Source organism: Aulonocara sp. 'chitande type north' Nkhata Bay, linkage group LG22 (assembly GCF_057382095.1).
Source record: "Aulonocara sp. 'chitande type north' Nkhata Bay isolate Kocher_YH1m ecotype deep benthic linkage group LG22, A_spYH_male_GT1.1, whole genome shotgun sequence".
Taxonomy (NCBI): Eukaryota; Metazoa; Chordata; class Actinopteri; order Cichliformes; family Cichlidae; genus Aulonocara; species Aulonocara sp. 'chitande type north' Nkhata Bay.
The window spans coordinates 29,353,162-29,379,142 of NC_141364.1; the positions used below are offsets into that span (position 1 = coordinate 29,353,162).

At 39.1% G+C, this 25,981-nt stretch overlaps 2 protein-coding genes across 6 annotated transcripts in view; both read left to right on the plus strand.

Moving 5' to 3' along the window:
* Window positions 1-1,269: 1,269 nt before the first annotated feature.
* On the plus strand, window positions 1,270-7,244 carry sh3bgrl3 (SH3 domain binding glutamate-rich protein like 3). The gene is made up of 3 exons (XM_086280464.1): window positions 1,270-1,414; window positions 3,503-3,670; window positions 4,847-7,244. The coding sequence occupies exons 1-3, from the start codon at window positions 1,370-1,372 to the stop codon at window positions 4,910-4,912; spliced, it is 279 nt and encodes a 92-aa protein (XP_086136590.1). The 5' UTR covers window positions 1,270-1,369; the 3' UTR covers window positions 4,913-7,244.
* A 1,253-nt stretch (window positions 7,245-8,497) lies between these two features.
* The window catches only part of trappc9 (trafficking protein particle complex subunit 9), a 238,906-nt gene continuing 221,422 nt past the window's right edge, over window positions 8,498-25,981 (plus strand). Inside the window, exons 1-9 of one of the 5 annotated variants that reach the window (XM_086279545.1) lie at window positions 8,498-8,584; window positions 9,968-10,075; window positions 10,692-11,283; window positions 11,474-11,504; window positions 15,046-15,191; window positions 15,365-15,490; window positions 19,242-19,268; window positions 20,337-20,458; window positions 23,492-23,617. In XM_086279545.1, coding sequence (XP_086135671.1) covers window positions 10,704-11,283; window positions 11,474-11,504; window positions 15,046-15,191; window positions 15,365-15,490; window positions 19,242-19,268; window positions 20,337-20,458; window positions 23,492-23,617 — 1,158 coding nt within the window. In that variant the 5' untranslated portion in view covers window positions 8,498-8,584; window positions 9,968-10,075; window positions 10,692-10,703. Of the gene's footprint in view, window positions 8,585-9,967; window positions 10,076-10,691; window positions 11,285-11,473; window positions 11,505-15,045; window positions 15,192-15,364; window positions 15,491-19,241; window positions 19,269-20,336; window positions 20,459-23,491; window positions 23,618-25,981 lie in introns of all 5 variants that reach the window. The other 4 variants (XM_086279546.1, XM_086279548.1, XM_086279547.1 and 1 more) reach the window with 4 other exon arrangements.

The following is a 25,981-nucleotide window of genomic DNA, read 5'->3' on the forward strand; positions in this document are numbered from 1 at the left end:
TCCACTTTTTCTTTGCTGACCTCTTCCTTTGAACACTTTGCTATATTTCCTTATTCCACAACAGGTCTACCTGTCTGCTTTCCTTTGTCCAGAAAACACACTTTCTTGGATACACCTTCCCTGGCAGCTTCCCTCACCCAGTCATTTGGTAACTTTTCCCTACCACGCAGAGCCTGTCTCAACTTCTTCCTGAACTCCACCCAACATTCTTCCTTCTTCTTCCTACCTTCACGTGCTGGTTCTTGATTTCTTGAGTCATGCAACAGCAACAAGCAATGCCTCCTGGCTACATTTTCCTCCTCCTTTCCTAATCCTTTCAGATTCTGTATAAGATATAGCCTACCTTTGTGCACCTTGCTACACTCCCTTTTGTCACCCTTTGTTCCCCCTCCTTCTCGAAATATGTGTTCACCACAACAATTTCCATCCCCCCCCCCCCCCCCCCCCCCCCCCCAAAAAAAAAATCCAGTACCATTCGGCCCTCTTATTGCTTTGATCTGTATCTTCATGCTGGAAGCGAGTATCAAACTGCCTTTACTTTCTCTGGCAACTGATTGTTTGGAATTCTGCAAAAGGTGGATAAAATGTAAGAGAAAAATTAAGAAAGACAGGGTCTTAAGAGGAAAAAATTAATAAAGTGAGATGAAGAAGGGGAAAGGGTACAAGAAGGAGGTGTGTAAGACTGAGTGAAAGAAGGTAGCAGTTTAGAGTGAATTAAATATATAACCCTATATGTAGGGCTGACAGGAGTTGATGCCTCACGCCACACTGAAACATGAATAAAGTCATGTGCTGTCTCTTTAAACTATGCACAGCGGACCACAGGATAGAGGAAGAGTAGAATCAAGTCTGCCCAAGAATAACAAACCATTTCCTGTCTCAACATTAAACATGTCAAAAGAGCTGCCAGTGATTGCCAGCGCAGATCTATGAAGCAAATAATAATGTAACTAATAACAGTGTTTAGAAATATAATTAATCACTGATTAACCTACCAAACCATTTTTTTCTCAGTCAAACAAGGGCCGTTGATGCCTTCAGACTGCTTTTTCTCTGATCAAACATTCAAAACCTTCATAATAATTGCTACTAGTTCTGTTTCTGTTTCTATTGTATTCATAGTCATGTCGCTGTATCAAGAATGTTACAATTTGTGATTTCAGAGTCCACATATTCAACCTGTCTTAAACGTGTTTCCCACTTTTTAAGTTACATATGACTTTATGTTTTACTTGAAGTCGAAATGTCTTTTATTTTGAAAAGCGGACCTCGCCGGACGTCCTTCCAGGTTTAACAGCTACCTTGATACCAGCGGGAGAAAGCTACTTGCAAGCAGATACACAAAGAGAGAGTGGAAGGATCTGCAGCTATGGGAATCAAACTGTACTACACCACTGTTACTGCCTCGAGGACGGTGAGTCAAGCAGCCATAATTGACAACATGTACTGTTATATTTATGCTTTTAGCTCCGGTGGCAGCAGCTAACAGTCCAACAGACACACCCAGCACCCTATCAGTAGTAAGCTTCCTCCTGACTAACAGTGCAGCGGGCCTATGCCTAACTCACTGCCCCTTTATTGCATTATTGAAACGTCAGAGTTATTAGTGTGAAAGCTCGATAATCATTAAAGTTATCATTGGGAATTAAATTTAAACTTAAACGACCCGTAAAGACAAAGCAGGTTGCCTTATTCCACCTAGCTTCCCTTGCCTTAGTTGGAGAAAGGTGTTTTTATGAAGCAGCTTAGCTAGCAGGTTTTTGCGTATAATTCTCCTTAAAGCGCTTACTTATTCTAATCAGTGAAATTCTCATAGTGTTATTGTGGTGCATGAGGAGTGGTTCATTGTAGCGAACACAAGTATCCGTTTCCTGTACAGAGAGAAGCGCACCAAACTACATTTAAAAATCTGGCAGCTGCTTGTTCTCGCTAATTTAAACCATAACGCTAAGGCCTGATATAAACAGAGTGTATCTAATACGTCAGCATGAATCTGATTTACTAAACGGCACATGTTTCGAAGGAATTTGGATTTTTATAAGCGGCACACCCAATCCTCTATCTTCTTGTTCCAGTTATTCTAGATCGACAGTTAGCCCGTAGGGAATCGGTAATAAAATACAAATGTTCTTTAAATGAGAGCTAGCTGGTATTTCACATGTATGCCGAAGTAACTAGTAGGAAGTCTAACGTTAATGCATCAAACCACTTTATGTTGTCATGTGTGTATTTGTTGTATGGTCAGTGCAGCAAATTCTTGGATTTTGTAATAGTTTGGTTCATAATTTTCCACAGAATATATAAAGAAGGACTAAATGGAACAAGGTGATGTTCAGACTATCTGCAGAAGTGTACAAACTGACATTGTACAACCTTTTTTTTTTTTTTTATAACAATCATTTTGCAGGACTTTTTTTTTTTCTTTTTGAAGTTAGCTTGTACAGTGGAGTGGGACAAACATCTGGTATCTATTAGCTGTGAGGAAATGCACAGTGAAAAGGTTGTAACAGGCGTTCATTTTTAACTCTTGCATGTGCAGCATTGCTTCTAGCTACCTTCGTGGTGGCTGCGGTGTGCTACACCCGTCACTGTAGCATTTTTTTAACCTAACTTATTTAAAAAATGATGATGCAACATCGTAGTTATTTAATACTTGTCTATGTTTCACTTTTGCTTTTTTATATTAAGACTAATGCAATTCCTCAAAACATCTTATTATAATTTAACTGCATAAGTGTACAAAACATTTCTAGAATCACCTCAGTAGCTCAGACCTACATTATTATGTCAGTGTTTCCAGTCAGCTGCAGCACAGATGAAACTTCTCATAATTCAGAGGTGCTTCCTAAAATTTTATGGAACAAATACGAGCAATTCCCCTTTTTTTTCAGTTTAAGGAAATGAGACTGGGCTGTCTGTGTGTTGCCAGTTAGTGCTGTTTTTAGGTGTGGTTCTCCCCCCCCCCCCCACACACACACACACTTCCTGAGTCACCCACAAGATAGCAGACTGTCTACTACATCTATTAATCATCACATTTGTGTAACATATGCAACATAAAGCTGCAGCTTTTTACTGGCAGAGCATCAAAAATGCCTTAAATCATATTCTTTTCTATTATAGTGTTGTTTCTTTTTTTTTCTTTTTCTTTTTTTTTTTAAAAAGAAGAAAAAAGGGTCATGTTTTTTTCCCTTTTGGGAAAATAGCATTACCAGGTGTATCTGAACAGTCCTTCAGAGAATTTCAGCCTTCATCTGCCTCTTGTTTTATCACACACTGACTAAAACACTTATCAGCTTCACAGCTATCATGATTTTGCTCTGCTAAGCTCTTGGAAATGTAGTCGGTGAACAGTAGATTGGAAACTGTGGTGTCACATGTCACTGTCTGCAAATTAAACACAGATAAATGAGTTGTCTGCTTCCTGTTAATTGTATTTGGGTTGATTAAGATCCTAAAACCCTTGTTTTGGCCTTTTTGGGGGGGCTTTATTTAATGCTAGGTGAAGTCTCAACAGGCAGAAGTGATACGAATCCTTGAAAGCAAAAGCATCCAGTACGAGCTCATCGACATCTCTGTGGGTGGGGAGCTCCGTGATGAAATGAGGAGCAAAGTGGGGGACCCGACGGCAGTCCCTCCCCAGCTTTTCAACGAACACCAGTACTGTGGGGTAAGGAAAACACACACACACAGACTCTTTGCTTATTCATACAGTGAAGTGCTGGTGCTGTCAACACAGTAATTGTTTGTCACAAGTTAAAAATGTGAAACCACGTTTTTGAAACTGAAATCTCAAATCTACTCCAGCATCCTGACACTTCACTCTCAAAGCCCTGTAAGCTGCCTGTGACAACTGAACATGTGTGAACACTTTTCAAAGTAAACTCCACCTGCAGGATGATTTAATCACGTGGTTGTTAAATGCATGTGTCCCTCAAATTTTCAGTATATCAGTAATCAATATATCATTAAATAGTTAACGCATGTGTCAGTTGTTAGTTAGCTGTCGCAGTCAAATTGCTAAATGCCTTCAAGGAGGTTTGTTGAAGAGCATTTTTGGGTTTTATTTTATTTTTCTCTCTTGAAAATTTGATATCAAAATTCCACAGTCACTGCTTCTCTACTAAGTTGTGCCAGTATTAAACTGGTTAATCATTATACGCCAAGGATATGTGTGTGTGCAAAACTGAATTAGCATAAAAGGATGCCTACGTTGGTGCTGCAGCAGTGGTTTCAAAATCTCTGTATTTCTATTTGAGATTTTTCTTGGTTACATTCAGAATCTTCTGTGCTGACAGCAGCTCCCGCTCTCTGCAAAAGGACCTGCAAACTCAGTCACCTTTAATGGCCACGTTAGGGAGAAGTTTGATTTTCAAAACTTCAGCAGAAAGTCCTCTTTAATTCTCAACATAACATAAATGGATCCAACAATAACTATAGAGGATAAAAAGGAACACGGTGGAGACGATACAAGAACTCTGTTACTTAATAACACGTAATAAACGATGCATTTAAAATATAAAAACTTTTGAATATATTTCAACAAAAAGTCTTGTGTTCTGACGTTCATTGTCATCCTCACAAATATCACATCAGGATGCAGGCGTACAGACACACACTCACATATTCTCACCAATAACGCAACGCTGAACTCATTGAAACAGTTGTTTTCCTTAACGGAGGTCAAGTTGTACAAAGTGAACAATACATTTACACGAGGCTCATGTGCTCTGCTTTTGATTTATCAGAGTGCTGCGTTACTTCCAGCAGTTGTGGGATTGTGCTGCTGCTGGTTTGTTGTTTTGTGTACTTATTAACACTGTTGGCATTTTCTTCCTCTCGACAGAACTATGAAATGTTTTCCGAGGCAGTGGAAGCGGATACAGTGGAACAGTTTCTGAAACTGGCGTGAGGATGACGGAGTACCTTAACCTCATTTCCCCACCCGCCTCGTGTCCTATCAGAGTCCTGTTGTCCAGTCTCTCTGTCTCTCTCTCTCTCTCTCTCTCTCACTCTGCACCACTAGCAGTGGCCACCCACTTTCAATGCCATAATGAAAAATGCCAAATATCATGAATACTACTAATCAGCAAAGACACATTCCCTGTAATGCACCATTATGCTTGAAATCAGTCTTACTCTCTTTTTATGTCCTTTTTTCTCTCCATTTGATTCCTCTCAGATCTTATTTTATCCATCTGACAGGCTAGTGTTAGTGCTCCTGGTCCATTAGGAATCAATGGGCTGTCTGAATATGCGGTAATTAGGTCGACTAATCTTGGCTGTGGCCAACTGATCGCTGGAGATTAAACTAATCCACTGGATGACAACATTTAACCCAGAATCTTCCTGATGTGGCAGGCAGACCAAGCACACCATCATCCATCAGTCTTAACTACTTTTTGGCATCTTATTCTGTAGCCTTCAGGTTCCCATGTTGCACATTACACCACACTGTTTGCACTTCATGTGGATGCAAATGTACAGCTAAGTAGCAAGGACTGTGAAGTCCCTCAATCCAATTAATTCAGAATTAGAGCAGCTAAAAGACAGATTTTAGGTGAAGCTGGTTTTTGAGAATTTTGGTCCATTGGTCTCCTTATGTAGGATGGGAGCTGACCTACTTAAAGGAACGGTGCCACCAGAAATCAAGTGTGTGTTCTTCACAATATTACAAATAAAAGCTAAAAATAATTAGCTTGTGTGCAATGCGTTAAAGCTACCGTCAAGTTTTTCTGCACCCAAAAATACATCGTTCTGTAAGTCTAATGCAACGACTTAGACAAAGACAACTATTGATAACATTTTAAATGGTCCATTGTTTACATACATGTTTGCTAGCTTGTAGGCTTGTTTTTTGTCTGTCTGCACATGGCACTCTACTGCGACTAATGTCTGTTGGCGGGATTGTGTATGACAGTGTCCATCAGCACAGTGTAAACCAAAGGCAGTAGAATTGGTGGACATAGCTGCTGTGGTTTGTGAAAGTCTTTTATGAAGCCTCGAGATGAGTGAGCTCATGGCTTTACTGCAGTATTATTCCACAGAATTACATTTTACTTCCCTAAACCAAGAAAAATAAAACGCTGTGGGACGCCATCAAAGTAAACCTGCACGCTGCATTAAAAAAGCAATGTCTTTGGATTCTGGTCAAAAAACTATTTAAAAAAAAAAAAAAAAAAAAAAGGTTGATATCTTAACTGAACACCAAAGTATTACATATATATTTATGATTTATCTCCATTGGGCCAAACTTACTAAAAACTGGTTTACGCCTTAAAAAAAAAATTCAGTGGTCATACATTTCAATAAGCAGCTGCTTACGTTTCGCATCCAATAGAGTGGGATGAACAGATGTCTTTATGTTGCATTTGGTGCCAATCTGTAATACATTTTAGCTGGTGGATGCTCACTGCAGTGTTAGCACTTACCTGCCATCTTCTACATTTTTCCGTAGTGTTCCTGTTGAACTTGAAAGCTTCATTTCTGGCACTGAGGGCTGCTCTGTGTTCATCAACACGGGGCAGAAAGATGCAAAAGAAATTAGAAGAGAGTTAGAAAAAAACAAAAGATCTGAGTGATCTGGCTTTCAACCGCGTATCTTCTCATTCCGCCGTCTATTTCATCTTACGGTTTCATCTGAATAACCTGGCATGAAGATGCAGTAATGTGACTATGCACTGAAACCCTGCCTCATTCTGAACACAGATGTAAAGGTGCAAGCAGACATGTTTGTACCGACCTGAATTAATCTTACCAGCCTTAGGGAACACTCACCACATGGGAAAAATGAAGGCTTCACTTATCTGTGCTTTTTATGCATTCATGTTATTACGCTGATTATCATTAGTTTACTTATATTGATCATTCCATTTCTTTTTTCCCCCTGTTTAACTGAGAACAGCCCAGTTTCCCTGTCTCACTCATAGCACCCGTCAGTCCCCCTCGCTGTCATACTCGTATTGTTACGGTTTGGGATCACCAACGATGACGGCCTTCACACACAATGTTTGTGCACTGTTTTGTAAGTTGATGGTTGTGGATGTTTGCCTGTTATTGATGTATAATCACTATGAATCATGGTTCAGACATTCCACGTCTCTCTCTGAGCTCCTGCTTTGCTTTTGGACCAATTCCCCTTGGCCAAAAAAAAAGAAGAAAATAGGGAATAAAATGCTGTTGTCTTCCAAGAAGATTGTGAAAAGTGATTTATGGGTTAAAAAAAAATAAATGAATAAAATGGAGTTGAATCTACCTGTCTGGACTATTCTTATACACAAAAAGAAGGTCATTTTAATTTGCAGATCAGTGCTTTATTAATTTTTAGGCATCTTCATGCATGACACTTAGTTTCTTATTCTCAGTTTAAATGCATAACCAGCTGCATTTGGGTAATTCTCGAAGAAATGGACAACACATAAGAAAGGTGAAGAGTGGAGACAGAGCTAAGACAAGTGACAAGGATGAGTGAGAAGGTTTACAAGACTGACCTGCTATGATTTATGGTTTGGAGATAGTGGCACTAATAGAAAGGAGGGGAGGTGGCAGATGTTAAGATTTCCATTGGGAGACACAGGATGAGAAATTAGTTTATTAAAGGGACAGTTTAGGTAGAGGAATTTGGAGAGAACCTAAGAGGAGTAAAGCTAAAATGCTTTGGACATGTGCAGAAGAAGGTAGAAGGATGTAGCTGGCAGGAGGGAAAGAAAGGAAGACAGCAAAGAAGATCTATGTACAGATAGGGTGAGACTAGAGGCAACTCCTAAAGGGAGAAGAGGAAGAAGGAGAAATTGGTAACATTAAAATTCACATTGAAGTTGGTATGTAGTATGATGTCGCTTGAGTGCAATGGCTCATTTGACAAAAGGCCAAAGAACCGATTGAAGACTTAGGAGGGCCAGGAAACCTATGACCCTTCTTTCAATCCAGGGGCTCGATGTGGACATTCTGGAGGACTATAAATACCCCGGAGTTCTCGCTGATAATAAAATGGACTGGGTTAAAAACGCCACTGCCCTCTACAGGAAGTCGTTTCTATTTTCTAAGGCGGCTGAGATCTTTCAGCATCTATCAGACAATGATCAGGATTTTTTATGAGTTTGTTGTGGCCAGTGCCATCCTCTATGCTGTTGCATGCTGGGGCAGCAGGTTGAGGGTCGCGGATGCCAACAGACTCAATAAACTGGCCCACAAGGTCACATGGTAAAGTGCTAGCATGACATGAACATTATCCATATTGGCATTGGGGTTGGTTTTTAATAATAAAAATTCAGAGTATAATTTCTTCATATCTTCATTGCGGCTCACATTTCTGTATTGTTCAACTTCTCAAAATCTGAAACGTGAAAACTAGTTAGTTCATTGTAAACTACCACGTTACAGTAAGCTAGCAAAAGTGGCAAAAGATCTACTGTATAAAAATAACTATTGAATGAACTGATGTTCGTATTTCCTTAAGATATTGTCTTAGAACAGCTAGAGAGTTTATTTTGAAAACCGACACCGGAAGTTTCGCTGTTAATTTGTTGTCGCTAAGTACTGAGCCAAAGAAGGAAGCTCAAACATTTGACAGGTAGCTGCTAAGGTAACGTGAATATTCGTTATTTGAAATGTATTAATGGCACTTCTGTAAAAGAAAATTAATTTGACTGAACTTATATGCGCATTACTCAGTGCTGTTTTTGTATGACCGTTGTAAGCAACACATTCATAGATTAGCTAGCTAAGCTAAGCTAGCTGAAAGCAGTGTGTTGACAGAATGTAGTTAAACGGGAGCCACAAACTTATAGAGACATATTAGCTTATGAAAAGCTCATTAAACCGGGACTTCTGTTTTATCTGATATCTTGTTTTTCTCTCTCTTTTCCTGCTAATTGTATCAGCTGACACATGTTAGCTCCAACTGCTTGGTGTTTGTTTCTATCACAGGTGTTAGCAGGTGTTAATATTGCTTTTGGGCAGAAGTGCATCCTTATTGTCATCGTTTCGTCCTATGGATGAGTCGCTTTACACAGCAGAGACACTAAGCAGGACTTTATCATTTAAACTCAGCAGATTTGTGTTGTTCTCCTAACCCTTGATAAAAAGGCTTTCATGGGAAACTTATTTAAAACCTGTTTACGATCTGCATAGATTTGTGTTACAGTTTAATTAATAAAAGACATCCTTTAGTTTGTCACTTTAACCTCCTAAGACCCGAACTCTTCCACAGCATGCATTTTTAATTTCTCTTTGATATTTGGGCTGATTGGGACCCGATGAATGTAAAAACAAAGAATTACCAGATTTATTTTTTTTTCCCCTGATTTTTGTTTCTAAGAAAATTGACAGCCACATATGAGGATATTCGTTTAAAATTTCGATGGAACAGTAGCAGTATAATGAGAGGACAATTGAGTATTTTGGTCTAAATAACCCAAAATGTGATGTCCACATATGTGGACGCCAGGTCCTAGGAGGTTAAGAGGCATGGCTTTCTATTTATTTTATTTTATTTTTTGTAACTAGATATTTTTACTGTCAGAAATCCAATTACAAAACCAAAACAAAACACCACACACTTTTCTTCAACTGCAGATATATACGTATAGGTTCATAGTGTGTTGGACAAGGACACATTTTTGGAAGTTGCTGTCAAACTATGAAGTGCTTGTTATAAACTCTCTCTGTTTCCATTCATGAAAACAGATACCCACTCCAGATTGTTCTTGACTTGTTTAGATCATCTGAATTTGTTTTTCTTAACCATGGAAATATTTATGTCATCATCTGCAATATAGACAATTGGCTATTTTATTTATATAGCAAATTTCATTATACATAAACTCAATTTGCTTCACAAAGAAGGTAAAATAAACAAATGGTACTATACACAGACACACACATACACAGCTATTGAGTGCAAGTCTTTGTGAACAGAACAGTTTTGAGTATTTTAAAATGTTTGCACACATGTAATTGATCTCAGGTCAGCAGGCAGCTTGTCCCAAAGAAGAGGACCACAGTAACTGGAGGCTAAAACAACTGAGAGCTTTGTGGACTTTTGAACTTCACAAGTTTATGAAGGATTTTAAAGGTAATTCTATATTGCACTTAAAGCCAATGAATCCTTTAGTTGTCTTTTGGTGTCTTTTAGACTTTTAGTGTTGCTTTGCTGGCTTAGCAACACTGGTTTCTTTTTTTAAGAACTGCTGTGCCAGTTTGTGGTACAAAAAACCTTTTGCTGTATCTTGATAGTTTTATTTTATTTCAGCATGAAGGACAACTGTGAAACATATTCCATTTTACTTGTTCTTCCAAACTTTGTGTCACACCTTGAATAATACACACCTTGTTTCTTGTTGCTGTGTGTGTAGCAACCCTGTCCATGTCTCTCTCAATCTCTCTTTTTTCTTCTTAACATAAAAAGACTTTCAGCAGCAGCTTCTCTCTTCATCACAAGCTGTTTTGTGGCATCTCGGCTCTCTTCTTTCCCTCATCTTCTTTAAAGATGATTAGCGACAAACCCCCTCCCCTCTTTTTTGCTAGCATTTCCCAAATTGCTGTTCAGTATTGTAATATTGGAAATGTGCATTTATTAGTGATAGAACCAGTTAATGTTTCAGTTTGAAACATTAACTGGTTATTGTTGCCACTGTAAATTGAATTAAGATCATCTCTTTTAAATGCTTTTGTTTTTCGGTCTTATGCAGTCACATGTAAAGATGAGCGTCCCAGACTACATGCAGTGTGCTGAGGACCACCAGACAGTACTTGTGGTGGTCCAGCCGGTTGGTATCGTTCCCGAGGATCAGTTCTTCAAGATCTACAAGCGCATTGCCAGCGTGAGCCAGGTGAACATCAGGGACTCCCAGCGCATCCTCATTCGCTACCGCCACCACTACCTGCCTGAAAACAACGAGTGGGGTGACTTCCAGACACACCGCAAAGTGGTGGGCCTCATCTCCATCACGACATGTGCCACGTCCAAGGAGTGGCCCCAGACGGCCGAGCGCTTCCACGGCCAGAAGGAAGTGTACAGCTCCACGCTGTATGACTCGCGGTTACTGGTATTTGGGCTGAGTGGGGAAATTACCGAGCAGCAGCGCACGGACGTGGCCTTCTATCCCAGCTTTGAAGAGTGCTCTGATGTGGAGAAGAGAGTGGAGGACTTTGTGGAGTCCATATATATTGTCCTGGAGTCCAAGCGGCTTGACCGTGCCACAGATAAATCCGGTGACAAGATCCCCCTGCTCTGCGTGCCCTTTGAGAAGAAGGACTTTGTGGGTTTAGACACGGACAGCAGGTGAGTCGTTCTGTCATCGCAGTCACATTATTTTGCAGGTCGGTGGTGTTGTCTGTGTCAGGTTGCTTCTAACATGTCAGCCTCACCTGGTCAGAAATTGTCAAAAATCTGTCTTTTGATTTTTGCTGTGTTCATGTTTGTTTGTTTACCTTGCTTTATTTGTCTTTCTTCTTTTTTTTCTTTCATACTGTCCTGTGAGTTTATTATTGGGTGCAAAAAGGTGAGACATTAGACTCATTAGTTAATCCACATCTATCCCATCAGCTTTAGCTTTGCCCAAAAGAGCACTGCTGCTGTTCATTTGATGATGACACCAAACTCATCACTCCTGCACATTGTTCAGTCTATGGACCAACTGGGTGGAAATGGCTTAGTTGACATTATTGGCTTTGAATAACTGAATAATCAGAATTAAAGTAAGAGCACTTTGAATAAATAGTTTTTAAATGCAAGATAGTTCCTTCTTCCACAGGGAAAAGAATGAATCCTGAATGTACGGAAGTACTAATAAGCAGCACAACATTTTTGTTAATTTCACCAGTTACACACAGATTAATTCTACTTTCACAGTTGATTCTAAGAGAAGTTAAATAACCATGTTTCTAAGTATTTTCCCATTTACAAGAAATCCTAATTACTCCCATTATACCTGTCCTCCTGGCTCTGTGTGTAAACAAAATGAAGGACATCCATTCTTTTCTTCTAATGAGTTACTGTTATTGATGACAGACTACCTAATTCAAAGTATGACTTTAGTGCCGAGCAGCAGTGTTGCAGTGCAAGAGTTGTGACACATGAGAAGTTAAATTTAAGCACAAAAGTAACCTAGGTGGTGTTTTTCCTAGGAAATGTTAAAAGTAGAACCATAGATGGTATAAAAAGTGTACATAGCTGTTGTGACATCTCCAGGTGGTTTGCGATCTGTTATTTTGAAGCCTCCAGGTGAGCATTTCCACCAATTCCATCTTGGTTTAAAAAAACTTGAATATTACTAGAAAAGCTGTTTACTTTTTTCCAAAAATCCTTTTTTTGTTTTTGGCTGGAATCAGGGTACTTCACTGATAATGAATTACAGCAGTTATTGTACAGGCAGAACTCTAGACATTACAAGTTACAGCTCTTTGTTTAATGTGTTTAAGCCCGAAGTCTGGAGAGTAGCTAGTTCAAGTTCATTGATAATGTTGAAACACAGGCATAGGTTGATTTAATACGTTTTACAATTATAATGTCTCAAGCCCAAAATATAAATATATCTAATGCAGTCCAGTTGCTCATACAAACTTCTGATGGTGGACACTGATGTTAGTAAAACAATTTATTTGTCAGTGAGATCATTTTTTGTTTTTAGGCTTTGCAAAAACCATTCTTATTTAACAATCAGGCATCTTCATACTTGCAAATGGGATGGCCAAAGCATTAAAACCAAACGGGGTTCAAACTATTGAAGTCTGAATTCATGGGTCATGGATTGCACTAGACTGTACAAGTTTAACCAACAGGGTAGCCACAGTGTTTATGCATCCATGAAATTCATAGATATAAAATCAATAATGAATGAAAGTAAATGAGGAAAAAAAAGTCCTTGTTGTGTCAGCGTAATGAAACATAGACGAGACTTTATTTACAAGACCTGTGTAGTTTGATCCTAATTACAGTGAAAATGGCAAAACCTTTTTAACAAAAGATCCAATTAAAACCTATCAAATTTAAGAGTATTAAAATTCATAATGGGAAACTTTATTTCAATTGTACTTTGACACATCCTTCAATTATGTTGCTGATTTTGGCCTCATTAAATATATTGTTATTTTATATAATTTTAAAAAGTAATGGTAATATACAGTAGTATTAGTAAGTATAACTGATGATCAGATTTAGTTGATAAGCAAATACTGGAACATGTTTGGAACATACAGGAACATGGCAAGCGTGTCGCACTGAACCGATACTAAACTCAAATCTGCTTGTGATCCACAAATAGATCTGCCTGTTCTTTCTCCCAGGATGTCTGTGCCACAAACTCCCTTTTATTGCTTCTGGGAGGGTATGTCAGACACAGCAAGGAGCTGAGAAAATAAACTAGAAACATGGAGGATTCTTTTTTCTTTTTCTTTTTTGTCAGTTTGGTAAAATTTGTCAACATAACCCGACTGATGGGATTTTGGTGCATTTGCTTACTGAGATTTGGAATGTTTACATGTGTGTGAGTGAACTGCCTTCACAAAAGTGCTGTTTTTATTGTAATACCTCTTGTAGACATCTGAAACCTATGCCGTGCAAAGATGAAAAAAAAACAACAACAAGAAAGAACTTCATATTATAATGATTACAAAGGCGAAAACTAACAAAAACTAAACTAATATGAAACATTATCAATCCAAAAATCTAAACTGAAACAGGCAAACCCACCTTGCAAACTAACTGAATAGAAGGCAAAAACTCAAATTTAATATACAAGTAAAAACAAATGCAAAACATTAAAAAGTCTATTTCTTTATTGGTATTTAATGCTTGTACTTTTGGGGTTTTATAAATGCATTTTTAGATGGTAAACACCAGGGTAGTAATTTTATGTTAATATTGTACATTTGCGTGTGAGTGTGTATGTGTGAAAACCATTAGCTGAATATTGGTTACGGCTGATATCAGCAGTATTGACCTGTGTCCCTGTATCTGCAAATACTATGATATTTATGACATTTTATCACTGATTTTTAACTATTGTTTACGTCATAAGTGATAATATATATTATAAACAAGATTTCTTTGTTTCCCAGGCTTAAAATCTGAAATAAATGGATACAAAATATAATGCAAAATATAAAAAAAAATGTACCAAATAGTTATTTTAAAAAAAGGTGCTTTTAATACTGAAACATGAAGACACTGATGAAGGAGGAGCTGATAGTTTGGTCTCCTAAGCATTACATGTCATTGCTGCTGAAGTTCATCCCAGCTTTAGAGAGCATTTGGGAATAAGAAGGTGCTGTTTTGTGATCTGTCTGGCTGAATGGCACAGATCAGATCTCATCTCTTTATTCATGAGATCATGTGCTACATTCCAGCCTGGCACAGCAGCTCCTAAGACATGAATCAGATGAAAGTTTCCATAACTGCAGATCTAGTTTGATATGTTTTTTTTTATTTTTTATTACTAAGCAGTCTAGTTTCCTACCAGAAATAATTATCAGAGAGAAAACTGTTCACAAGCAGCCTGCTGAGCATTTGTATGAATATTTAAACTGCCCAAATGTGTGACACAGTTCTCCCAGAATAGCTGTTCCTGTAGATTTTTATATCCCTGCTTCTAGATGACACTCCTAAGAGAATTCTGCCCATGAATTCACTTCACCTGCTGATCCCTCATATTGTTTTCATACGACCTCCTGTTTTTCAGACGTCTCAAATGTCTTGCACAAGGCAGCTAAGTTCCCTGTGTGTCCTGGTAAAGTTGTTACCTCCTGTGTGTTCTTGTGCAAGGCTAAAGGCCAAGGGGTGGTAGGACAGCTCATACTCTGTCCTTGTCTTGTTGCTCTTTTGTTTTTGCTCTCCCTCCTAATATATCCTCATTGTAGAAGACTCCCCACCCCCTGCTGACATAGGAAATTACAACAGCATAAGTCAGAGTTGTTTTTTGTATTCAAACAAATCAATTGCCAAAAATCGAAACATTTATTCTAGATTGAATTGACACACTTGATCCACCCTGCTGTTGTCTGAAGAAGTTTTTTTCCTTCCTCTTTCTACTCGTTTCCCCTCAGGCATTATAAGAAACGATGTCAGGGACGGATGAGGAAGCACGTTGGGGACTTGTGTCTCCAGGCAGGCATGCTGCAGGACGCGCTGGTCCACTACCACATGGCTGTGGAGCTGCTCAGGGGAGTTAATGACTTCCTCTGGCTAGGTGGTAAGTTTGGGAGGAAGCAGACTTAATACTGCAGTTGTTGACGAGAGTAAATACTATAGCCTTTGCTCGCCTTACATGCAGATCTCAAAACTTTGAAGCAAATGATCATTAGTGCAAGCTGATCTGAGTGGTAGAGTGCTGTGTTTTTGTTTTGTTTGTTTTTTTGTCTGCAGCTGCACTGGAGGGTTTATGCTCAGCCTCTGTCATATTCCACTACCCTGGAGGCACAGCGGGGAAGATGATGGGGCGCAAACAGAGTATCTCCCAGCCACTAGATGCAGGGAAACGCCACAGAGCAGGTGAGCACATCACTCTGTAACCGTGCTGTCAAGCGCTGGCCTTGATGACTGTTTTCTATGTGTGAGTTGTAACTGAGTGAGAATATCTCTACTGATCAGCAGCGCAAACACTGCTAAGCTTTGCTTGCTCAAGAAAGCTGCTTACTTTGTGTGCAGAGTACCTCCTGAAACCTCCAAAGCTTTTCTCACCTAACCTGATGACGACTGCTAATTTACAGTTAACATCATTTATTCTGCCTGCCCTGTTATTAACTTGCTTTTAACTTGCTCTAATTTTAACACAGCTTTGTGTATACCTTAAGTTAACTGAATCTGTAGACCGTCTGCTAAACACAAAGACTATTAAAACGCATTTGTCTGAATGAATCTGAGGATTTGTGGATTTAGGATTGGAATATGATTTATTTTTTTCCCCCCCTAACAATTAATTTTCAGATAGTTTTAAGTATTTATAAACTACATAAGGCTGTACAACAACAACATTATACTCTATTTTACTTGTTAAGCACCTTGGCATACCCTTGGTTTTTAAGTGTGCTTTATAAATAAAGTTTATTATTATTATTATTATTATTATTAAACGAATGATCAAATTAAAATAACAAAAAAAGGGAATTTCAGTGACAGTAAAAATGTAACGGCAAACAAATTAAAGCTAAATGTTCAGTAAAAAGGAATTCAGCTATGCACTAGGGCTGCACAGTTTTATTGAATTTGAATCTTGAACACGATTTTAGCTCTTAACAATTAAATAATTGTGATTGAGTACTACTAAAAATGTATGCTCCGCAAACAGAACGTAAAGCAAAATGGAATCGGAGAGCTCCCTAAATGAGCGTCTGAGTATTTGCCTGCCTGTTCCCTGCACTGTGCAGCTAGAAGTTTCCTGATTGTTGACTGGATGAGTAACACTGAATTAAAGACAAATGCACAAGAAAGTTCAAATATCTGGCACAGCAGAAGGCAAAGAGCTTGTCCTGCGAAGCAGAATATCATCTATTTGGCAATACTTTGTATTATTTAGTTCAAGTGATGTTAATCAAGAAGTATCTTAGTGTTTGTGCCACAACTAACTTACTCAAACACCTGAAAACACTTTACAAACTGCATGAAACCATTTCCAGAAACAGAGAGGGGTCTCATGTCGCTATGAGTTTTCAGTCCCGTCCCTCTGAAAATATGTCTTTTAAATAAAAGGAATGTAATGCAATGTAAATGGCCTGTATTTGTATAGTGCTTTACTAGTCCCTAAGGACCCCAAAGTGCTTTACATATCCAGTCATTCACACATTCACACACTGGTGATGGCAGCTACATTGTAGCCACAGCCACCCTGGGGCGCACTGACAGAGGCGAGGCTGCCGGACACTGGCGCCACCGGGCCCTCTGACCACCACCAGTAGGTGAAGTGTCTTGCCTAAGGACACAATGACCAAGACTGTCGGAGCCGGGGCTCGAACCGGCAACCTTCCGATTACAAGGCGAACTCCCAACTCTTGAGCCACGATCGCCCGTAAGAATGAAAGTCGTACCCCGCGCTGATTTAATTTTGTGTTAAGTTTGGTGATGATTTTTTTTGTATGTATGTGTTAGATTGATAAGGTGGAATACATTTATTTTGACGCAAATAATTTCACACTACATTGGCGTTAATATGTTTTGTTTTTGGCAATAAAATGATTGATTAATCCTGAGAAATCATCAAAATGTCAATGTTGTAAGTAATCATGATTATCATTTTGAGCATAAGCGTGCGGCCCTGATATGTACAGTATGGCCCAGAATTATTCTAGGTTTTGTACTACTTACCGTAATTGTCGGGCTATAAGCCGCTACTTTTTGCACAAGCTTTGAACCCTGCGGCTTTTAGTCAGGTGCGGCTTTTCTATAGATTGTCCATGATTTTTGTGATATCGTAAGACGATTTGTTTTGTTTGTTCCGCTGTTGTACGGCACTACGTTGCCTGGCGGAAGGATCGGGGTTCAAGAGTGGTATGTTGGTCACATGTCCATCCGCCAGGCAACATAGTGCCGTACAAGTAGCGCGAAAAACAAACTTCAAAGTAGCGCTACGCGTTCAGCGGGAGTCGTGGATGACGAGCGGCGATAAACTTGCGAAAAGCAAGTTGTGCTCAACTCCACCGGTGGATTCTGACGGCGTGGAAAAGTGTGAAAACATCCACGATCACCAACGGATTTCGAAGGGCTGGACTGCTGCATGATGAAGAGGAGGACACCGCCACGGCCCTTCAGAGGGTGTTCGACTCCGACACTGACAATGACAATGAGGATTTCTTTGGTTTTGAAAGTGACAACGAAGGAGAGAAGCGGAGAGTGGATGACGAAGCCATCCTGATCCTGTTCGTATCCGACACTGGAGAAGAGGACTTTGGTGGTTTTAGTGCGCAGGAAGATGGTGGTGAATGACTGACTTTTCTTCTTGTTAAAGCCGTGTCACTGCACCTGAGCCTAAAAGGTAGTCCGAATCTATTGTTCTGGTGTGCTGTAGGTTACTGTTATGTACTACATGTGCAAATATGTACCCATAACTTGTTTTTCAAAATATTAATAAAAGGGGTGTGTCTCCAAACAGCCATCTCTTTCCTGACAATTCCCTTTGTGCATATTCTCTTACATATGATGAGTCAACATTGAAACACTTGCGGCTTTTGGTCAGGTGCGGCTAATGTATGTACAAAACAGGATTTTCCCCTGATTTTAGCTTGTGCGGCTAATATTCAGGTGCGCTTTGTAGTCCGGGAAATACGGTAAATATTTTGTTTTCCGAATTTGTCAAAAGTAGAGTTCTTCTTTTCAGTTTTATTCAGATATATTTCTTCATTTTTTGAAGATGATCAGTTTGGGTTTATTGGTTGCATTAATAATAAGTTGAAGTTTGTTTTATTTTTATAGCACATTTCATTACAGCAGCAGCGTTGACCAAAGTTCTGTACAGAACTACAAAATAACTAGTACCAAATAACTTATAATATTAGCATCAAATAACTCTCACACTGTATTAAAAGCCAGTGAATACAGTTTGTTTGTTAAACAAACAGTTTGTTTATTGTGATGAGGAGAATGAAATGAAATGAGATTTTGAGCAGGTGTTGCGCTTCAAATGCAGCACTTTATGAAGGCATTATACTGCCTCCCTCCCTCAGTTACTTTTGCACCAGTGCCTCCTCATGTTTGCAGATTTTACACATTTGGCCTAATTCACAAAGAGTAAAATATACTATTTGTTTATTACTTTGTTAAGTTGTGTAAGTACACAACTTTTTTAGTACCGTTGCACATGCTCTGTTTCGCACATGGTTTTAATGAAATTTAATCAACCTCCATATAGTTACAACCACTTTGTATTACATATTATAAATACTACTATGCATAAAATGTAACATGTATGGCGCTCTTATGTAGTTTAATATAGAGTTAAAATACTACTATAGTGTGTGTATAGCGGTGTAGTATATCAATGAGCCAGAGTGGCAGCAGCTGCAGCAGTGTAAATGTTTGGAAGCTTAACACAAAGCTTTATTCACCACACCTTATTGAGCTCAAAATTGCTTGTCATCACTTAATAGGATGTTGATTGGCCGATGAATGAGCAGTGTCAATAATACAGCTACATGCTCAGTGTTTCATGGCAAACCAGCAGCAGCCATTTTTGCAAATTGTTGGGACTAACACTGCTAACATTGCTCCCTGCATCATGGAGTGAATCTGCATTCTCTCTCTCTGTCTGTAGGGGCTCAGGAGGTTCTCATTGATCCAGGTATGGAATGTATAACCAACTTAGCTCTTCTGGACAACAATTTGCCTGCTTGCTTGTGATCACACGTGCCCTCGTTTGCATCTGTTTTTATATCACTCTTCATCCTTCACCGTCACCACCTTGATTTATGTAGTTTGTTTCACAAATCACCCGATGTACTTCTCCCTCCTGTGACAGATGTTCTCCTCTGTTGGTTTGGTTTCACCATTTTTTTTTTTTTTCTCCTCACAGCCTCACTTTCAGTCACCAGATCTTTAAATGACCTCTCTCAGTTGCTTCCATTCCTTATTTATTGACCCATTAATAATACCAGCATACATCTTACTCTTGATTATGAAAGAAAAATAATTGAAACCTATCAAAATGATTTAAAGAAATTGCTTACTAGAATATTTCTCTTTGAAGACTGTTGTTGCTCCAGCGGGGGGCAGTCAAACACCAGTCGTGCAGACTTCCTGCTTATTAAACGCTCACTGTTGCTGAATCTGTCACTATATTAGCAAATATTTTCTATTATATTTTGTGTATATTTGTATCTTCACTAACTAAAAAATTACACAGTGTGTTGCACTGTACAATCATTGCCCCTTCATGATGCAAATATCATTTGGTCAGTATCACATCGTATACATTGTGACAGCATCACAGTCACACACACAGGTCAGTGTGTATTCTAATCAGATTTGGCTTAGAGAGGCCGTCTGCACTTTCATTTAAAGACTAACAGGTAAGTTTACCTGTGGCTGTGTTTATATCTTATTGTTAATTTTACCCCTTCATGTTTTAGTTCTTTTAAATTGGAAAAATGGGATAAATACATTTGGTTCATCACCCTGTGGGTTTTCAACAATATTTCAATCCATTACTGTAACGTGGTCTGTGTTATGTGATATATTTGAAAGTATTTGTGTTGACGGGGTGTCCAGTACTGTTCCTTCAAAGAGTTTTCTCTTCTTCCTTTGTTCACTCTGTTTCTCCTTCCTTTCCTTTAGTAGCAGACCAGAGTGATGCGCCGTCTTCTCTGTTTCTTTCCTGTACCAATCTTATGCTGTCCTGTTTTGACTGTAGGAGCCCTCACAACCAACGGCATTAGTGCGGACACCAGCACTGAGATTGGACGAGCAAAGAACTGCCTGAGTCCTGAGGACATTATCGAGAAGTACAAAGAGGCCATCTCCTACTATGGAAAGGTACTGCCCGAAGTGTACACGGCTGTTAAACCAGGTCCCAACCAGTGTGGTTGTTGTTGGGTTGGCTTGAGGATAATAATTATTTTGCTTGATTTTTAGTTGGATCTTAAACATGAACTATTTTAAAATTGCTGTACAGATGATTACAGTAAAGCTTAATTGTCATTCAAAATTTCCCAATGAATTCCTTAACAATATATTCAAACACTAACAGGCAGGCCATACATTTTCAATAAGAGTCTTCAGGGGACTAAACAAGGACAAGATGAGCTTCTTTCTAGCTGCTCCGTTTTTTGTTTTTTTTTGTAAGCAGTTGCCACAGCTGATGGATCTGCAAATTTTTGTTTGGCACTGATCTTTATGCTGGACGCTCTTATTGATGCAACCCTCACAGGAATTTGTGTCTCCTTCTGCTCTCAGACCAGAGCACAGAAGCCCTGTGACAGTGATTAGTCCCATGCAAATCAGCATTTCTGTGATCTCTGCCTTTCTGTTGGATACTTCCGGAGGCTTCATGCCATTGATTCTGAAAGTCTGGAGAACATTTTGGGCCACATGTTGTTTCCCAGCATGGAGGACGATGAGATTGACAGCACACATGGCGGCTTTTAGTGAGGAACGTAGAGGAACAGTTAATATATGACAGCCTATATTTAGTAACATAAGGTCAGTGTCATGCAACCAGGCACTTTTCCATCAATAGCTCATATAATCCTGTGATTTTCCACTGTACTTTTACAGTACTGCTAAGAATGATGTAATATTAGATTGTTGATATGTGGTTTTAACATCTTAAACTTGATGAACCCTACAGAAATGCCTACAGAATAGAGGAAAATTAGATTCCTAGCAGAGAGCCACAAATGCAGTAGGGAGGTCCTAAAGAGAGATTTTTAGCTATTGAAACAGCAAGACAAAGTACTAATGGCAGCCTTGTTCTTTAGATCAAAACACCCTCTGCAGATTAAGAGCATTTATTCTCCTTTAATTGTACATGATAAGCAGCAGGTCCTGCCTGGGGCTGCACTTGTTCTCCAAAGGTGCTTTAGTTTATCTTTATTGAGGCTGTTCTCTTGATATTAGACTTGGTAAAAATGAGATGAGTGACCATCTAGAGGTTTGTGCTAAGAAGCAGCGTTGGACACTTGGCAAGATAACCTCGTGTTTTATCCTGTGGTTTCACTGTATCAAACTACTTCGTCATGGTGCATTGTCATATGAGGATGAGTAAGGGGTCAGTGCATGCAAAACCACCACCTACTGCCTGATCACTTCTCTAACTAAAACTTTTGTCTCCCCTCTGTTTTTTTTTCTTGCTGACTGCAGACATTTCTAAAGTTATTTCTTTGTTCTAGAGTTATAAAGCAACGTAATCCTAAAACAGAGAGCACTAAAGCCTTGTGCATGTTGATTTTATATGAAATTTGCAAGTCAGCCTGCAACTGCTTTGAATTCTGTTGTTTATCTGTTGTGTACTCTCTCTCAGCCAGTTTTAATGCCATCAGGCCTGCAGTGGAAAGAATAGGGCAAAAACTCTCTTACGTGCTGAAAGAATACATCTAACAGCTCGCTCATTTAATTAGTTATTATAGCAGGAGCTCCCAGTGCTGTAATGATTGGTTATTTACACTGATAAGTCCATTAGATTATGTGGTCAGCATATTTTTGCCAGATTTCCCTCCTGGTTTTATAGTTACTAGTATTTACATTAACTGATGCAGTTAATACTACAGCTACATACAGCGCTTTCCTGACAGTGCTGCTTGGCTGTAGTAGCTGTCATGTTGATGGTGTATATTACGAGTTTAACCTCATATTTTTCCTATCCTGTAGTTCTGTTATTGTTTGTGAAATGATCTGCTCTGTTGCCAGTAGACCAGTGCTTGTTTGTGATTGGTTACATGCTGCAAAACCTCAGTCTTAATTATGTGGTTAACCCTGGTTTAACTTACAGAGTTGATAAGCACCTTCTTGTGAATAGTGGTTAAGTGAAGGGTAATTGAAGCCAGATTAAAAAAGATATGCTGAGTATCCCGATCTTGCTTCATAGTACAAGCCGCAGAGCTCCAGGTTAATGGGTTGTGTTTTTGACTTGAATAGGGAATCAGATTAGAGAAAATAAAGGGTATTTTTAAATACAGCCATTCAGTCTTTAGACTAATGCTCACACAAAACCAAAACCGCTGGTAAGCAGAAACGTAAGCGTCGTAAGCTGTGTAGTAATATTTATTGATTTCAGCAGGGGGCAGTATTTTATTTTGTTTGAGTTGTTAAGGACTTGTGCATGCTGACAGCAGCTGTTTGTTATTATTGCTATACTGAAGCTGCATGGGGGCAAGCATGGGGGCATGTGTAGATAGTAGGACTAGAAGCTTATTAGTCAGCAATAATGCACTCCTGCACACAGAAAAGTTATTGTACAGGTTCCATTTATAGCACAATGTACTTGGACCCTGTACAAAGTCACCAAGAATACTATTAAAGTATCTTTAATGCTTAGGGGAAGCCGAATAGGCTCATTATGCTTCCAAACTATTCAGAAGCAATCCTGCTCTTTATCTTCATTATTATAATTGCCTCTTTGCACTGACCTTCTTTCAGCCCTTTTACCTGTAACTAGTTCATTCAGAATTAAATTACATCTCAACACAGAGCCATTCAGATATTAATTGAATTTTAATAAGGAGACAATGAGGGTGGAAGTGGAAGGAAGTTGAGGGACGGTGAGGTTTGAGAAGAGAAGAAAAGAGGGGAAAAAGGGGGCAAACCAGCAGCAACTGCTCAGCTTTTTCAGCAGAAACTGAGTAATGGTTGGGAATTCCTGAACGTAGAAAAATAGGAGATCCGAGTTATCACACTGCTCCATCTTCCCACATCCGCGTTGATTGATGAATACGGTCATATGTTAATGAGAGAACATTCTCCCTGATTATGTGGTGGATTGTAAAACTCAAGGCGACTCTGATCGACTGTTCATTATTCATTAACACCGAGCCTCCTCCTGCCCCTTGCTCCTCCTCTTATCTTTCGCAGTACAAGAACGCAGGTGTCATCGAGCTGGAGGCCTGTGTGAAAGCAGTCAGGGTGCTGGCTATTCAGAAGAGGGCCAGAGAGGCTTCCGATTTCCTGCAGAATGCCGTTTACATCAACCTGGGACAGGTACGCCATCTGACCGGGAAATAAAAGCTTTCCCAGCCGCACGGGATGATTAATATGTCCACTGGCTCTGTGGTGGACAGTTAAATCACAGGACCTTTAGCAAAAAGACACTCTAAAATGGGCCTTGCTTGCACCATATTGTGCCCTCGGAGTATGTTTTTTTGGTCTTAGCTCTTTATCATTAGATTAATACATTTATTTTTGTGTCAGAATTTTTTGCTCATAAGACTTTGAGTCAGTGAAGTTCTTCCAGGACACCTACGAGTACACTGATTCACAGTTTTTTGTTCTCCTGTTGTGTGAAAATGCTTCAGTTTTTCTGTTTTTTGTTTTTTGGGGTTTTTTTTTTTTTTGCATTTGTCATTGAAATTTTCCTCCTGTGTCATTGTTATTATTGTTCAGTGTGATGAAAGTGTTCTTAACTATTTTTATTTAGCGTCAAACTTCCAAAACCATTTAATGGAACAACTTTTTAAATGACGTGATTTTCTTTTCATTTGGTTGATGTTGGAAAGACATGTTAAAGTCACAGTGTGTAAAATCTCATCACTAGATGTCAGTAGATTGCAGTCAACTTTATCTAGTGTTCATATCCCTCCCATTTCTAGAGCACAATCCTAGCTATGGTGGCCCCTGTAGGACAATCACATTTTGGTCAGTCAGGAGGGATTAAAAATGTCAAATTTAGATGGCTCACATCTGTTATGAATTACAGCTGGCGTATTTGTGTATAGAAACGTTTTTATTCACAAAAATCTCCAAAAGTGGATTCTGTTCATCTGACGTAGCGTTTTGTGGGAGAAATCTTTTGGCACTTATCCAAGTGACTTCTTCAGTCTCAGCTGACTGCAGGTTTCTCCAATCTTATAAACAGGTTGTTGATCAATGGTCATGAGAATTTGTATAATTAAGATTAAGGAACTGATCTCCCAGCCCACTGTTCCTTCAGTGGGCTGGTTTCAGTCATTATGCAAATGTACTGTTTCTAAGGTTGGGGAAACCTGCAGTCAGCTGAGGCTGAAGAAGTCACTTGGATGAGTGACGAAACGTTTCCCCCACAAAACGCTACGTCCAGATGAACAGAATCAACTTTTGGAGATTTACTTTCCTGGATCATTGAGAATGCATCAAGATATTCACAAAAATGTTTTAACATGTTAAAAAAAATCTCAACACTAAGTGGTAAATCTTGAATAAAAAACCTGATATCTGTCAATTAAATAATAAATTTTTACCCCAGACTCGCTTCAAAAACTGCAGCACAGTTCTTCCATAGTGAGTGTAGGCTGTCAGTCACCTGTCGGTATGCTGGGTGTTCACGTCTATTTAATCTAGAGGAGGGTGTAAAACTGAAAGGAGTGATAGGAGTCGAGGAGTCAGTGAAGCTTACTTCCGTCTGGAAGTGATACTGAGTTGTTGAGGATAACCTGAACTCTTCTGTGGTTAAGCACTGCTGCCTTTGCAGCCATTAGCTGGTGTTAGTAAACTTTCTTTGAAGTGGATCTAAAATTGCTTGACTTGGATGCTTGGCAAATAAACAATGTGATGACTATAGTCAATGTGTTGATCATTTTTAGGACGCTTGCACCGTAACGTTAGCTGTCAAAATGTTATCTTATAGCCAGCTGCTGCTGTTTAGCCGCTTGTTGTCAGCTTTCTAGAGACAGAACGATTTCATGAGTAGTTTCTTGACAATACGTAATTGTGACAATATCAGGAATAAATAGGGATCTTATATGCATGTTTTTGTCAGATAGATGACCTCAGATCAGGAGATGAGGCTCGAGGTAAAGAGGAAGAGCCAGAACTAAGGAAATGATGAGAAAGAGCTGACGAAAATATACGGGTAACAAATAGTGTAAAAGAGCTGATTATGAGCTTTAAATTAAGTAACTTATAAGACAACAGACACTATGCCTGTTTATTAATAAATGAAACCATGACATCATTAATCTTAAAAAACATCTGTATAGCTGCAGGACTCTCTAGATCCAATACAAACATAGATCTAAGAGCAGTGTCATTGAGATAGAAAGTTCATGCTGTAAACAATTTGTAACCAAATTTAGTAACCTCCCCCCCCCCCCCCCCCCTTTTTTTTTTTTTTTCTTTCCAATGAGCTGGGCAGACAGCATTTCACTTTTAACTAAATCTCAGTGTTTTGATGTCAGGCAAAGTCGTCTTTTCATCATCTTTCATCAATGGGTTTGGAATATTAATGCTGCCCTCTTGGTACATTAGAAGACACTGATAAAAAGATGCCCCAACAGAAATCTGTGTTTGATAAATTATATATCTACCTGACCTGTGATTGGCTTACAAAGTGGCCGTGATGTCACAAGAACACTTTTAAACAAGGTGATC